This window comes from Setaria italica, chromosome III (assembly GCF_000263155.2).
Source record: "Setaria italica strain Yugu1 chromosome III, Setaria_italica_v2.0, whole genome shotgun sequence".
Taxonomy (NCBI): domain Eukaryota; kingdom Viridiplantae; phylum Streptophyta; class Magnoliopsida; order Poales; family Poaceae; genus Setaria; species Setaria italica.
Genome location: NC_028452.1, coordinates 47,453,977 through 47,470,309, shown reverse-complemented (window position 1 = coordinate 47,470,309; position 16,333 = coordinate 47,453,977). Strand labels below are relative to the sequence as shown.

Genomic DNA, 16,333 nt, shown 5'->3' with positions numbered 1-16,333 from the left:
GGATCAAACATCCCCTGAAAATCCATGTGCATGTATTATGCTACTTCAGATCTGTGCAATTCAAACTGGGCTGAACAATTTGCATACATTAAACTATGCGTGCCTGTAGTTATACATATAATATAACTGAAGAGCTGAAAACTAGTTAAGAGACCAATTGCTGGCCAGTTTCAGCGTTTTCCGAGGGTGATCTGAAATTTTTGAATCTATAAACTCTGAGCAATGAACTGAACCAATGCTACCATGCACCCGCTCATAGAAATTCCGTCTCACAAAAAAGGGAAATGGTACGTCCCGATAGTAGAAAAAACCAGAGAAGAAAAGTCCAGGCCCCTGAAATACACACACACACACACACACACACACACACATGGAGGACAGGGCCACAGGGGCATATAAGTTAACAAAGATGGTAAACGCTGTCATTTTTTAGGTAATTTGTAACCCCCGGGGCTGCCTGTCACGGACCCTCCAAATTCGAACCCGCTTCGCGGGGGGCACCCCGTGATCCCATCCCAGCCGTCCGCCCGCTTCCCGGGGTGAGATCCCAGCCGTCGGTTTTGAATGCCTCCATCTCGATTCAAATCCCGCTGGGCCTTCCACAGCCGCCCCCGCACGGGCCCACCTCTCTCCCAACGGGCATAACATTTCGCCGTTCCCCCATTCCAACCAGTCAGTCTCTTCTTCACACAGCCACAGCAGGGGAGGGGAGGGGAGGGAGGGAGGGTTCTAGAACCTTCTAGAGGGGGGGTGTTCCACTACTAGCCAGAGGGTAGCTCGCGGCGCGCTGCGTCTCCGGCCTCGGCGGCGGCGCCGTGGTTCCGCCCTTCCTCCACCAGGTGGTTCGAATTGAGAGCGTTGTGATCTGAAATGTCCTCTCTCTGCGCCCGGATTTGAAATTTCCCTGCTCCTCTGACGCGGATCTCCCCTCCTCCAGGTTTCAGCTTCCGGAAAGCGCACGCGGCGGCGGCGGCGGGGCACCATTCGCCGCCTCGCCATCCTCCTGCTCACGGCCGCCACCACCTCCGCCTCCACTTGCTCCGCGCCTCTCAGGTGCCTCCGCCGCCTCATCGCCGAGTTTTTTTTTTGTTTGGGAGGGGGATTGTTGCTACTTCTGGTGCGCCAAGTTGTTTTGAAGCTTCTGTGCTGCGCCGCGCAGGATGGTGCGGGATATCGCAACGCCCCGCCGAACTCCGGCCAGGGGTGCTTCCGCCTCGGAAGCGGGGAACGACGAGAACGCGCCGGGCGACGCCGCCTCGCGGGGCGCGGCGGCGGTCGTCGTCGGTGGCGCCGCTTCGGCCCCCGACGCGGCCTCCCGGCCCCCGCTGCTCGCCATCCAGCCGCCCGCGTCAGGTCTGAAGCGGAAGCCCGAGTCGCCGGCGCCGACGCCCTCCAAGCTCCCGTTCAGGACCCCGGAGAAGGCCGCCGCGCGGAGCCGGTTCGGGTGGGTCCCTCCCCGCGGTGAGGAGCCGCCGCCGCGGGCGGGCGCGGGGGCGACCCCTTACAGCGCGATGACCACACCCCGTGCGCATCGCGGCAAGGGGGCGGCGGCCGTGCCAGCAGCCTCGGAGGGCGGGTCCACGCAAAGCACGCCGACCAAGAGCGTCACCAAGCCGGCCTACAGCATTGGGATGAGCGGGTCGAGGCCGCCCATGAGCGGCGGCGGGCCCAGGGGGGCTGGGTTTGGGATGGGGTTCTCGACGGCGGGGAGGGGAGCGCCGCTGTCACTTGGGCCGGCGACGCTGGTGAATTCCGCAGAGGTGCCTCATTTCGAGCTCCGGGAAGACCCCTCGTTCTGGATGGACAACAATGTGCAGGTGAACTACACCTACTGCAAATCTTTTGCTGATATCTTTCTTGGGACATTCATGAATTATCATGAAATTGATGCGTATGCGTGTGTAGATGTATATTGCTGCCAGATTACACAATTGTTGGAAGATAGAGAGTGACCTTTTTAGTAACTCATCCAATGGGCAATAACTAGCATTTGTACTGATCTAGTTATGTCTGTAGAGTAGCATAAATGTTCCTCAGTTTACTGATTGTGTGGGTACCCTACAGATAAATTTGTTGTGTTTTTCTTTCTTTTGCTTCTGTGAGAGCTTTCAGTTTCAAACACATGCACATGTTGGTGGGTTAACTTCATCAAACACTCTTCATTTGTGGTTCATTTTCCAGGTTGTTATCCGTGTCCGCCCTCTAAATAATAATGAGAAGAACCTGCATAGTTACAATCGATGCTTGAAACAAGAAAGTGCACAGAGCATCACATGGATTGGGCAGCCCGAAACTCGTTTTACTTTTGACCATGTTGCTTGTGAAACAGTGGACCAGGTTAGCTTGAATCCAATTTGACTTGTGATCCAGGTATTGTTGTTGGACTGTGGTTAACTGCTGAGTTTGCATTTGCAGGAAGTGCTCTTCCGAATTGCTGGTTTACCTATGGTTGAAAACTGCATGGCTGGATACAACAGCTGTGTTTTTGCCTATGGACAGGTCTTTATCAAATTCATTTGTCATTTATTTGCTGCCAATGGGATGCTTTCCAGCTCTTGAATTTTTCAACTGTTTTCAGACTGGAAGTGGGAAAACATATACAATGCTTGGTGAAATAAGTGATCTGGAAGTGAGGCCTAGTCCAGACCGAGGAATGACACCACGCATTTTTGAGTTCTTATTTGCTAGAATTAGAGCGGTAATTTTCAGCTCTTTGGCAATTCTTAGCATAAATAATGCATTATTTATTACTGATTAGATGATCACGTATCTCATTTACCAGTTTTGAACAAACTGTTGCTTTTGCAAATGAAGAAATGCTTGGGAACTACCCTGCAGTTTTTCATCAAAAAGAAAGTATGACATGCACTATAATCCCCATTTTGTTGTATGAAATCCACTTTTGCAGGAAGAAGAGAGCAGGAGGGATGAAAAGCTCAAGTACAGTTGCAAGTGTTCTTTCCTGGAGATATATAATGAACAAATTACAGATCTTCTAGATCCTTCTTCCACAAATCTCCAAGTAAGATTTCACGCTGTTGCTTCAAATTGATATGATCTTTCAATGTGACATCATTATATGTACTAAGTAAGAAAAAAAATGTGCAGCTCCGAGAAGATATCAGAAAGGAAGTGTATGTCGAAAATTTGACTGAATTCGAAGTTGGCTGTGTCAGTGACATAATAAAACTCCTAATGCAGGTAAGTACATCTGAGTTATGATCTTATGTCTTGTGAATAACCTCATGTAACTCACTGTATTTAAATTATTGCGCTGCCCAAAACCTGCTTCAGGGTTCTGCAAACAGGAAAGTGGCTGCTACAAACATGAATCGTGAGAGTAGCCGCTCCCACAGTGTTTTCACCTGTATCATTGAGAGTAGGTGGGAGAAAGATTCGGCATCTAACTTACGGTTTGCAAGACTAAATCTTGTCGATCTTGCTGGATCCGAAAGGTAGGAAGACAATCTGGTCAATTGTCTCACAGTATACTGTGCTCAGCTCAGTCCTAATTCTTGAGAATCCACTTGAAACAGGCAGAGGACATCTGGTGCGGAAGGTGAGCGGCTGAAGGAAGCTGCTAATATTAACAAATCGTTATCAACACTTGGGTTCGTGCTTACGACTCAACTTTTTTAGATGTTTAATTTTCCATGAAAGGAATTTCTCTGCTCTATTGTTCAGCCATGAGTATTGATGGGAATTGTGCTGTGCAGTCTTGTGATAATGAATTTAGTTGATCTTGCGCATGGGAAACAAAGGCATGTTCCTTATAGGGACTCAAGATTGACATTTCTTCTCCAGGTAATAACCTAGACACATTTCTTCAATACATCTGAGTTCCCTTGATGCCTGGAATTCATTTTATTTTATTTTTTGACATGCAGGATTCACTTGGAGGAAATTCAAAAACTATGATAATTGCAAATGTCAGCCCATCAGTATGGTAATGAATTCTTCAACTATATCCGGTCTAACTTGGCAAATGTATGCGAACTTGTTAAGTATTGTTATATCTCCTTTTTGTGTGCTCATACAGTTCTGCTAACGAAACACTTAGCACCCTAAAGTTTGCTCAGCGTGCAAGGCTCATTCAGAACAATGTTAGTATATGCCTTTTCAATCTGTTTATCTTCTTTCCAAAAAGTCTTATGTTACTAACAACTTTCAATTCTTTCTCTTCAAATTTTAAGGCGGTTGTGAATGAAGATGCTTCAGGAGATGTGCTAGCTTTGCAACATCAGATACGTCTCCTAAAGGTGATGTATGCAGAATTTCAGATCTACTTTTTGTTCCATATAACATTCATCCTAAACTAAAGGAATGAACTTCTACCAGGAAGAGCTTGCTGTCCTCAAGCGTCAACATGTCACCAGATCTTTATCATTCTCTGCTGATATTTTTGGAGGTGATGTTAATGATGATAGTGTGGATGACAAGAATGATGATGATACCAATAACAGAAGCTCTTTCAAACACTTACAAATTCCAAATAAGCAGGTAAGCTGTCTTCATTAGATTTTTGTCTATTGTATTGTATCTCATGACTTCTAGTTTTACATGCTGTATGCCCATCAGAGTTAAACATATATTTTGAGATCAAATGTGATTTTTAAATTATTCAGCATGAACATGCAGATGCCTCCCTAGTTAAATGGCTTCGTCATCTTTTTTTTTTCCTTTGTATGTGTACTGCAGCAAAGACTCTTTCCACATTTCAAGTTATTGCAGCAAAGAGTCTTTCTGCGTTTCAATTCATCGGATAAACTAAAAATTATTTGCTGATACATAAATTCGTTGCAGTTGAGATCACTGGAAGAAGCATTAGCGGGAGCATTACGGAGAGAATCAACTGCAGAAAATACTATAAGGGAACTTGAAATTGAAATTGAGCAGTTGAATGAATTGGTAAATTTCTTGCGACAACAAAAATAATTCTCTAACACCCACCCATAAAATTTTGTAAGTGGACATAATTATGTTTGTTTTTTTGGATTTGTGCATAGGTTCGCCAAAGAGAGGATGATACAAGGTCCGCTAAGATGATGCTTAAGTTTCGAGATGAGAAGATTCATAGGATGGATGCTCTTGTGAACAAAAAAATGCCAGCAGAATCATATCTCCTTGAAGAAAACAAAACCTTGTCACAAGAAATTGACCTTCTTAGGGCAAGATTTGATAAAAATCCTGAAGTAACTCGCTTTGCACTAGAAAATATTCGTCTCTCAAGCCAACTGAAGAGGTATGTCTAGTCTTGATCAGCATGAGCATACGTTGCACTTTAAGGGGATGATCCTAGTGTTCACTCAAAGATAAAAATGTTATACTGGAGTAAAATAACTTTGGTGTATTTACAGGTCCCAACAATTCTTTGACGAAGGGGAGAGGGAGCTCTTATTGAATGAAATTTCTGAACTTCGAAATCAGGTCTATATTGAACTTTATTTTGTAATTCTAATTAGGTACGGTGTACTGTTTCTTTTAAACAACTTTTCCTTGTGCTGACAGGTATCACAGATACTTGAAGTGAGGATAGAAACTGAGCAACAAAATATCTTTCCTGCCAAATCCAAGGTTGAGTTCCTCTTTAAATTCTCTAAGCACATTTATTTTCCCTATAAGTTTGCTCAAAGTTTAGTTTTTCAAACAATTTCAGGACAGTCAACAGCATTGCATTGATCTAGAAGGTGATTCTGAAAGTTTACGTATGGAGGTATGTTTTTGTCCTCTAGATTTATCTGTTTCATATTAGTTGTATTGACTAAAATAAACAGTTAATACCATATGATGTACTAACAGATTTTGTTCTCTCCCTCTTTTCGCGTCCAGTTAAAAAGGACCAGCCAAGAATTAGAAGCATGTAGAGGTGACCTGCAAGTTTGCTTAGAATCAAACAGAAAACTAACAAGGTAATTGCATATTTGCATGATAAGCACTACCATGAGTTTTTCTTGATTGAATTTCTGTTATTTAAGCAAGTAAATCATGTCACAGGGAAATAGCTGATCTTGAGAAAGAATTAAGTGCTCTAAAAATCTCAAAGGAGGAACAACCTATAGTATACGAGGTATGCACAACACTACCTGAGCTTATCTGTATTCTTATGTTCTTCTATGTCTGAAGTCTGAACTTATCTGTACTGCCTGTAGTGATGGTGAAATGAGAATAATGTAAATTTTGTGCCTTTTGATTTTGTGGACAGAATATTCCATCTTCATTGCACCGATATGATTCTGATGCCCCTGCAAAGATGGAAGACTGTTCTGATGAGAGTTTCAAGAGGATGGAGGAGCTATTAAACCTGCAGCTGGAATTGGATGTACTAAAAACAATTCTTGTAGAAGAGAGAACATCCCGTGCAGAAGTTGAGGAAAAATCAGCTTGTTTAGGTGATGAGCTGCAATCAGCAAATACACGTATCATCCAAGCGTGTAAGCGGAATGAAGCCTTGGAAAGGAAACTGAATGACTCAGGATCTGTTATTGAAGCTCTTGAATCACAGCAAATTATATTGATAAATGAACTGGATCAGCTGAAGAACAATAATCAGCAAAGCATAGAGCTTTTGGAGAAGAGGGATATGGAGATCTTGAGGTTAAATAATGAGCTTGACATCCTCCGTAGACAGGAACACCTAACCAAAGAGGAACCCACAGCACAATTTCTGAAGTGTTATGATAATGAAGATTCACCTTTGCAGACAAAGCTGAAAAGAATGCAAGCTTCACTTGAGAAGGCACGAAACTTGAATACAAGGTACCAAAGGGATCAGGCATCTCACAGTTCCTCTGAGCAAGAAATGGATGAAGTCCGTAGGCAGGTGGAGGTTGAGACAGCTGAGGTAATTGTGTGCTTACAAGAAGAACTGATATCAGTCCAGCAGCAGCTAGATGCAAGCAACAAAAAAGATCTGTTAGCAAAGCAAAGCATAGATGCACTTCAGCTAGAAATAAAGCAGTTGAATGATAAGTTAATTGAGGTATTGAAAAAGAATGAAAGCCTTTCTTCTGTGATTGAAGACAAAGAAAAGGAAATTGAATTGTTGACCAATGACTGGAACAGATTAGCTGCTGACATGGGAAGCTATCTTGTGGATGGAAATTCAGCTCTAGACGAAGCTGCTGATCAGGTTGCCTTTATCTCCAAATCCTTTTCTCAAAGAAAATGGGTTGAGGAACAAGTCCAGAAGATGTGTTTTGGTATATCTGAAAGAGATGAGCTACTTGAAGAGCTTCAGAACAGATTGAAAGAGGCAGATATTATAAAATGTGATTTAGACTTGAAGTTAATGTCCTTAAGAGGAGCAATGCAGGCTATAAATGAAGTGCATCAACAAGAAAAATGTGATCAAGAAAAAGAAATGTATCTTTTAAGATCACAACTATCTGAACAAGGACATGTGAACAGTCAGCAACTAGAAAGAATTCACAGGATAGAGCTTTTATTGGATGAGTCCATCGAAACATTTGTGCAGAAGGAGGTTCTTGAGCAAAACTATGTTTCTTTACATAGGGAAATGGAAGAAGAGATTCATCAGTTGGAATCACAATTAGACCAGTCAAAGAGCTATTTAGCTCATTTATTGAGTCAGACTCAAGACAAGGACCAGGCTATTGAGAAGCTGAAAAATGAAGAGTTCACTATTTTGTCAAGACTGATGTCAGAAACTGTGAAGGCAAATGGTATCATACGTGAGCTCGGAGTTGGATTCAATACAATGCAGTCAAGCCTTTCTATTAGCCCTGAAGAGACCGCTTGTCAAAATTCAGACTTGAAGTTGGAGGATCGGGTAAGCTAATGCTCTTGTTATTTGGTACAAGGTGAACCATACAATCCACTGTTATATGTCAGTAAGTTCCTCACAATGATCAATTTATGCCAATTAAGAGTGGCAGTCAGGATATGAGTATATGACCATATTTAACTTCATGGTGTAGGTTGACCTTAGGGAACTTGAAGCCTTCCAACCTGTGGAGCAGCAAAATGTTGAGGTACTTTGCCAACTCAGTAAGGAAATGGAGTTTACAGTTCTAGGAATGAAGATGATGCAGTCTCAAATGGCTAAATATCTGCAAGCAAAAGAAAATTTGAAAGAGAGTCAAAGAACAATTGAAGATCTAAGGAATGAGGTCCTTAAATTGAATGCAGAGATAATTGAAAAGGAAAGATGCTACGAAGCTAGATTGAAAGAGCTGGAGGTAAAGATACAAGGAAATGATGCATCACTTATTTCATGGAATAAGGAAAAAGAGGTAACACTTGAAAGGACATTATGATCTCCATTAAAGTTTTTCCCTTTTTTGAAAACCTTTTGTGGCTTTGCGAGCAAAAAATTATCTTCCTTTTTAGTTAGATAGTATTTTTAGCTTATTCACAGTAACCTTTCTTCTTCCTTGCAAAAAAAGGTAGACCTCCAGTAAAAGAATTCTATTGTGCTGTATACTTTATGTTTGACAAGTAGGAATTTGGTCATGTGCACGAAGCAACAGTTAAAAGGAGAATAACTATCCCCTGCACAAAATAGGAGAGCGATCATTGATGCTTTGTGGTTTGTAGTAAAATAACTCCTTTGGTCCACCTGGTTTTGCCCCATGGGTTTAAAATGGTCACACACACCCTTTATTAACAAAATTAGCAAAGAAATCAATGGTGCGCACACCATAGTGTTCGGCGCTCTTTGGTGACCTGAATTGCAAGCTTTCAATTGATATCCAATGTTGAATGTGGGATACATATGCACTACTATGTGTTGGGCAGTTGGCACTACCAGACAAGGTGGATACTCCCTCTGTTTCAAATTGTAGGTCGTTTTGGCTTTTCTAGGTTCATAGATGTTTGTATGCGTCTAGACATGCACTATATTTAGGTGTATACAAACATCTATGCACCTAGAAAAGCCAAAAAGACCTACAATTTGGGATGGAGGGAGTAATTAATATGTTAATTTGTTATGGATGACAACTATAAGAGTCTACAATGGAAAACTATTTTGCCTTTGTTTTCCTCGAACATGGAAGAGAACAGTGTGTCATTGCGTTACGAAGAATAAATAGAGTTACATCAGCTTTTGTGAGGTACATTCATGCTTTTTGAAAAGATAACAACCAGCCGTTGCACTATCCTAGCCTCTAGCTGCTGCTAAAGCCCTTAAGTCCTTAGCTCCATCGACTAAGCAAGGCACCATGGGTGCACTTCTTCTGAGCGAGTCCTTATATTTCCTTGAGTTATTAGTTGATCTGGATTCCTCACTGCGGTTGTGATCGTATCTAGTTATCTGCATATTCTTTATGCAAGAATGCAAGTCTAGATATTGAAAGATTAACATCATAAACATGTTCTTTCAGGCACTCGAGCTTGAGATTTCGGAGGCAAAACTTCTTGTGGCCCAGAAATCTTTTGAGTCTGCAACACTTATTGCCAAGTTTGAAGAAGCGCAGGCAACTATAAGTGATGCAGATTCTACTGTGAAGGCGCTGGTTGAAGCGAATGAAAAGGCAAAACACCAAGCAGAAAGTTATCAGGAAAAGGAAGCTTTGTTTATTGCTGAAAAGGATGGCATGTTAAGTGAAATTAGTACTTTGAAGACGCTGCTGGATACGAAGGAACAAAGTTACAAGCTTATGGAAAGTAAATTCCAATCAGGCCTGCTTGAAGCAAATGAGCTAGCTCTTGAGCTGGAAGATGGCATTAGACTTTTACAGAATTTATTGTTAGAGAAGCTTGAGTTTGTCTCTTCTGATGTAGCATGGATGAAGCAAAAGCTTCAGCAGTTTGCAGAGTTGGCCAGAACATGGCTGGAGGAGAATTGGTTCGAGATAATTGGAAAAGATTGTGCTATTTCCGTATTGCATCTTTGTCACATGGGGATTCTTTTGGAGAGAATCACTGGGCTGAATGCAGAAAATGGTTTCCTTCAACGTGGGCTCTGTGAATCTAATTCTTTGATATCTAAATTGCGAGAGCATAATGACAAAGCCAAGAATGAACTGGAAATGTGTAGTGTTCTCAAAGGAAAGCTATTACTTGACATCAACAACAGTTTTAGTCGAATTACAAAAAAGGAACAAGAAGCAACCAAATTGAACACAAGGTTAGATTCATTTGAGAAGAAGATTCTGCATTTGCAAGCACAAGAAGAAGCAATGGTGTCACGGTCAAATTCCATGTATAGTGAGCTCTCCATTTTGATCGAAGAGATTGATGCTACGAACAGGAGTGCCTTGGCTGCTGAATCGAAAGAAAAGGAAGATCTGCGCCACCAACTAGATGAAGCTTTGCTTCTCAATGGAATGTTGAAGGACAAAATGCTTATAGAGTTGAATCTGATTCAAATGAATAGTTCCATGCCTTTTGTTGACCTTAAAGGCTGCAGTGAATTTGAATTGTGCCATTGGCTTGCAGATTATCGAAGTGATTTGGTGATGGCAAATATGATCGCAAAAGACATTGAGTCTACTGTTTTGGCTTCGGAACTGAAACAAAACAAACGACATCTGCAAGAACAAAGAGTTGTGTTTACTGACATCCTTGAAGGACTGATGGCAGAAGCAACTTTGTGGAAAGTGGACCATGATTTGGAGAATATTGCAATCTGCATTTTACATGAGGAGAACAAAGGCAGTAGGGCTGATTTGGAGAACCTGAAGCAAATTAGTGATGAAGCTATGGAAAATCTGCACGCCATGAACGAAGAAAACACAAAACTTAATTATTTAATTTCCTCCTTGGAATCTAGCATCACATCCTTTCAAACAAATTTAGATGCAAAAAGCAAAGCTTTGGAGGAGTTGGAACTTTCCCATGGAACCATGTGTAGGGAGCTGGAACTGAAAAATGAAGCCATTCATCTCAGCACTACTAGAGAAAATTATTTCAGTTCTGAGAATGAAATGTTGAAGCAGGAAATTTTGAATATATTGTGCAAGGAACAGTGCATGGTCGAATCAGTGGCTAACATTGAGGCTGATCAGTTATTTGTTACCTTTGAAAGCCGCTTGCAACTGTTTACTGATCATGTACACAATTACATTAATGAGCAAATAAACATGGTGAGCAAGTTATCCAATGAGTTAGACATCATTCAGGTATTAGCTGAGGCGTTAAGCACCCATAATTCTATTCTCCAGTCTGAATTAATCAGGAAAGATGAATTAGCAAAGGGTTTATCATTTGATCTTAGCCTATTACAAGAGTCTTCATCTGTAGCAAAAAATCAAGCTGCTGAGCTTATGGAGTTGAGAAAAGCAATAAAATCTTTGGAACAAGCTCTTGCATCTAAATCGCTTGAACTTGATGATGGTGCTTCTGAGAGGCAACAATTAGAAGCTAGAATCTTGATGAGTAATGAAAAGGTTGCAACCCTAGAAGAGGAACTGGCAAAAAAGTTTGATGAGCTAAATGTCATTTCTATGGAGAACACAGAACTCAAATCACAGCTCCAGCATATTGAAGAGATTGGTTATGCTATGGAGGAGTTAATTGAGTTGAGACGTTTAATTGATGAGAGGAATATCTGTCTTCAGAGTTTGCAAAATGACTTCTCCAAACTCTCAGATGAAAAGCAATTCAGTGACACTCAGTTGCTTATCTTGAAAGAGAAGCTGGAGATGGCTCAGGCACTTGCCGAAGAAAGTGAAGCAATTGCTACGGAATCTCGGCAGGTGCTCATATCATATTTTACTATTAAAATATTGTTCTTCCTTACATACATATTGTATTCTTCTTTCTGCGAAATCATTTCGATTTCATGAAAGCTGCAGATAGCAGAGGAACATAAGGCATATGCTGAAGGGAAGGATGAAGAAGTCAAGCTCTTGGAGACGTCTATTGAAGAACTTGAGAATACTGTATGTGCTTTGGAAAGCAAAGTAAGTTGTGCTACTTTTTTATTTAAATGTGTAGTAATCACTTACTGTACTCTGATCATTTTTTTTGAAAGTGTGTTTTTTTCTCAACAATGATTTTGCTTATTTCTCCTAAGGTGGACATAGTCAAGGAAGAAGCAGAGAGGCAAAGAATGCAGCGGGAAGAACTAGAAGTGGAGCTGCAGAAAGTTAGGCAACAAATGCTTACTGTGCCAGCCTCTGGAAAATCTAAGAGCTGTATGGAAGATGGAATTGTTGATTTAGCTGACTCGTCTAGGTTCGTATAGCTATCAGTTCTGTTACATGCTACATATACTTACAACTATAACAGAAACAGTTACCACTAAACTTGATGCCCCTGCAGGTACCCAGCAGACATCCATAATGATCTCCTCTGTGCTCAGGAAAGTATTAGAGCACTTGAGAAGGACGTTTCTGAAAAGGAATCAGAGGTAGGTTTGCTAATCGCTTATCAGCTCACTTGCACAGTTTAATTAGTCCAGTCCCCCGGTTGTATAAGGTTCCACCATGATTTTGTTTTCTCTTTGTAGATTGCTCAGTGCAAGGCACATATCTCGGAGTTAAACATTCATGCTGAGGCAGCAGCACGAGAATACAAGCAGAAGGTAAGCATTTTGTCTGTGTTTATTTTGAAGAACTGAACTTACTAACAGCTTTAATGAAATCTAATGAATTGTGATCTGGTTAGTTGATGGAGCTGGAGGCCATGGCACAGCAGGTTAAGACCGACAATTCCTCAGCACATGCCTGCTCCATGAGACAAGAGAAGATTAGCTCAAAACCTCGCGGTTCAGGTTCTCCATTTAAATGTATCGGCATTGGCTTTGTACAGCAAATGAATTCTGAGAAAGATGAAGAACTAAGTGCTGCAAAGCAGCGTATCGTGGAACTTGAGGGTATAGCTGCTAGCCGACAAAGGGAGGTGAGGTTACTCTTCACTTTCCACTTTTGTTTCTACTTTTAATTATTTTATCAACCTATCTGTGCTCCTTTGTTTGAAGATATTCATGCTGAACGCGAGATTAGCTACAACAGAGAGCATGACGCATGATGTGATTCGTGATATGCTTGGGGTTAAAATGAACATGACAACTTGGGCGGTAAGAATATAAATTCATATACTTTGTTCATTTGTAAAATATTTCCAATTATGCATCTAAACCACCTATCTAGCAGGCTCTAGTTGACAACCAGAAAAAGATGGAGCCAACAGAATCGGCTATTTCTCAAGCACAGGAAATTAAAGAGGTAAATTCAGCATAATAGTTTTTCTCCAACTTATCTTCTTCTTGGCATTTACTTGAACATAAATGTTCAGCAATCCAATGAGCTGATGAAGTTGAAGAAGCAGCTTGATGAATTCATTGAAGAGAGACAGAGGTAGATATTTCACCATCTGTTGTGACCTATTAGAATCCCAATAATAGGTTATAGTGAGTGACTTACATGTCATTGATTTTGTGGTACAGTTGGCTTGACGAAATAAATCAGAAACAATCAGAACTTGGAGCTGCCCGCATTAATATAGAGAAATTACGACAACGAGAACACTTTATGATCGCAGAAATAGAGTTGCTAAAGGTACAGAAAATCACTTTTCAATTGCAAAAGAAAGACCATGCTTATTTTCCCTTATAATATATTTTAGTAATTATTATTGGTTGGTATATTTGTAGGCTGAGAATTCAAACTACAAAACCATCATTCTCAATCTTGAAGACGAAGTGAAGAAGCTTACCAGACAACAGAATCTTCAGCTTCGAATCAATCATCATGTCAAAACAAAGGTATTGGTCACTGTTGGTACTTAGGCTTTTGCGAGCATTGGTGTTTTCCTGTATGATCATCTTATCTATTTTCCTACCACTCATCAGGAAGAGAATATCCTGCTGAAAAGGCAGAATGAAGAGCTATGTGCAAAACTGCAACAGCTAGGGGCCATCCTTACCCGTACAAAAGAAGAGCTTGCCCGCTACAGGGTTTCAAATGGGAAAGATCCATACGAGCAGATTGAAGAGGAAGAGCTCTTGAGGAAGAAATTAGATGTGCGTCTACTTTCTATTTATTTATCAAAGAGTTGTGCCAGGTGTGAAGACTGCGACACTGATACTGTCTGATTGTGAACAGGAAAGCGAACAAGATAGAAGCAAACTGGCAGAAAATCTGTCAAATTTATGCACTAGCATTCTAAAGGTATGCATGAATATTATTACTAAGAAGTAATCTTATCTTGTGCTTGATGTGAGGTTGCCAGATTACATGACCAAACATTAACCCTGCTGTTTTACAGGTAGCTGGAGTTGTAAACCCTGAACCTGACACGAGTCTTCTGAAAGCATTGGAATGCCTAAATCAGCTTCAGTGCCGTGTTCCATCTTTGGAAAGTGAAGTTGAGGATCTAAAGTTGAAGGTACGATGTCTGAATTTAGCTGACTGAACCATCAATATACTGGGAGTTCAGGAGTGATATTACTGTTACTTTGGTACCCGAAAATAACACAGCAAATATTTATTTTATGTTCTCACATTGAAACAGCCTCAGTGGTTAAGTTTTTCGATATAACAGGCGAAAGGGAACAGCACATATGTTTACTGTATTCATGTGACTGATTGCTGAAAATTGCAACTTATGCAGTGCAAACTGTTGCGAGAAAAAGCCCGTCTGTCTCAGCTCCAGAGCGACTCATCGTCTTTGAGCTCAGGGGCAAAGTCTGGCTCAACATCACCAGGTCTTAGCAGATCTCCAAGCATTTCGTCCTTCCGGTGATACGGTGGGGACATTGCAGGCGGAACAAAGTGTACATAACATATTCTCTGTAACTAGTTAGTCGTCAGCTAACAGCAAACCTGCAGGCCTCACGCATCATCCCCTACCCCTAGTACAGTCAAACTGGTAGTAGGGATGATTAGGATCCATTTTGGTACAGCAATCTCCTTTTGCTGATATTGTACCTGCTGACTCATCTGTTGTGTATATTCAATGAAATTCAATGCAATCATATTTTTTTTTGCCTTATCTCTTCTTTTCTAAATGTATAAAGGAAATTATCGAACGCACTCATCAGTTATCAGTAACTAATCTTCTATGATTTCTGCTTCCAAAATCATTTTAACTGTGCCAGGTTCTATGCAGATTTGCAGCTGTCCAATCCAAAATCCAGATTCAGGATTGGGAATGCCTAAATTTGGAGGTTGCTGTGATATCATGTCCGTATGGTTTTTTTTTTCGAAAACATATGTCCGTATGGTTTTGGACTGAAAAATGCGTCAAACGGCCTGACGCCGGCCTGGCGAGCTGCGGGTAGAGAGGGCGGCGGGGCTGGGGCCTGGTGAGGTCAGCGAGGCCGGCGCTGTCCATCTTGGTGAGCTTGGCGCCGGCGTGGAGATGACTCCCTGCCGACCGCCCGGCGAGCGCAACAACCTTGGGGCCAGCAGCGGCAGGGGACCTCGAGCTCCCTGGTCGCCAGTCAACTATGGTATTCTTCGAAAACGGTCGCAAAAAGGGCAAAGTCGTTTTCATTTTCGATTCCATATTTTTTTTTACCGATTTCCTTTCCATTTTTTTCGAACCGTCATCTTTTCCGTTTAACCCTATAAATCGGTAAAATCATGAAGATATTTTTTTTTCACCCAAACCAACCTTATTACTCCCTCCGTCCCAAATGGTACGTTGTCTTGGATTTTGAAGATCCATAATTTTTATTATGTATGTAGATAAAATGTATATCTAGATGTATAGCAAAAGCTGCAAATCTAGAAATATTAAAATGAGCTACAATTTGAAACGAAGAGAGTATTAACAAATTACAATCCGAGTTGCTAAGATTGAGGATCGGCTTTCTCCATTCAGAAGTTAGTACTCGCTTCACTGACTGAAAACTGAATCGACGCTACTATTTCATTTGCCTCCGTCAATATTCTAGCACTGTAGGCACATGGAACACGCTGATTTTCTTCAAAAATACACTATATGCATGCAAATGCAAATTCATGAAAGATTATAGAAGAAGGGTTCGTTCCTTTGATGCCATATATGCTAAAAAAGATGGAGGACAGTTATTACACGCTGCCGGTAATTATGATGATCCATGCCAATATGAGTGTCCTTTTCGAAATTTGATTTTCGACTAAAGTTTGAGTGTCTTCCAAAAAGAAAAAAAGTTTGAGTGATGTTTTTACCGCCCCATCCCACGCGGTGAATCCAAGCCGATGAAGAAGCTCTCGCACGCACGCCGCCATGACGGCATGAGCCAAGCCGGCCGCCCTCCTCCTTTTAGCTGGCGTCGTCGCGGGCCCATCCCCTCCCGGCCCCGCATGTCATCCGACCAACAAAACCCTACGTGGGCCCGGCCCCGGGCACGCGCGCCTGGGCCGGCGTGTCGTCGGCCCGCCTCCCGGTTGGTGGTGGAGGGAAGGCACGAACCACGCGCGCCGGGGCCCACCGGAAC

The 16,333-nt window shown here is 41.8% G+C and overlaps 1 protein-coding gene across 2 annotated transcripts; it reads left to right on the top strand.

The window, feature by feature from the left end:
- Positions 1–710: 710 nt before the first annotated feature.
- LOC101781333 (kinesin-like protein KIN-12F) lies at positions 711–14,901 on the top strand. Of its 2 annotated transcripts, none has more exons than XM_012844989.2 (39): positions 711–839; positions 938–1,053; positions 1,160–1,817; positions 2,182–2,337; positions 2,416–2,499; positions 2,579–2,698; positions 2,909–3,022; positions 3,109–3,201; positions 3,295–3,455; positions 3,537–3,611; positions 3,717–3,804; positions 3,888–3,946; positions 4,040–4,103; positions 4,194–4,259; positions 4,339–4,500; positions 4,804–4,908; positions 5,007–5,242; positions 5,358–5,427; positions 5,509–5,574; positions 5,657–5,713; positions 5,830–5,909; positions 5,995–6,067; positions 6,203–7,789; positions 7,938–8,252; positions 9,345–11,660; positions 11,760–11,867; positions 11,981–12,141; positions 12,229–12,316; positions 12,416–12,490; positions 12,574–12,807; positions 12,887–12,985; positions 13,062–13,133; positions 13,204–13,265; positions 13,355–13,466; positions 13,562–13,672; positions 13,760–13,930; positions 14,013–14,078; positions 14,176–14,295; positions 14,521–14,901. In XM_012844989.2, exons 3-39 carry the CDS (start codon positions 1,161–1,163, stop codon positions 14,650–14,652), a joined length of 8,415 nt encoding a protein of 2,804 aa, XP_012700443.1. In that variant the 5' UTR covers positions 711–839; positions 938–1,053; position 1,160; the 3' UTR covers positions 14,653–14,901. The 2 variants fall into 2 exon arrangements, with proteins under 2 accessions (XP_012700443.1, XP_022680866.1); XM_022825131.1 differs by having other exon boundaries at positions 13,059–13,133.
- Positions 14,902–16,333: the final 1,432 nt, after the last annotated feature.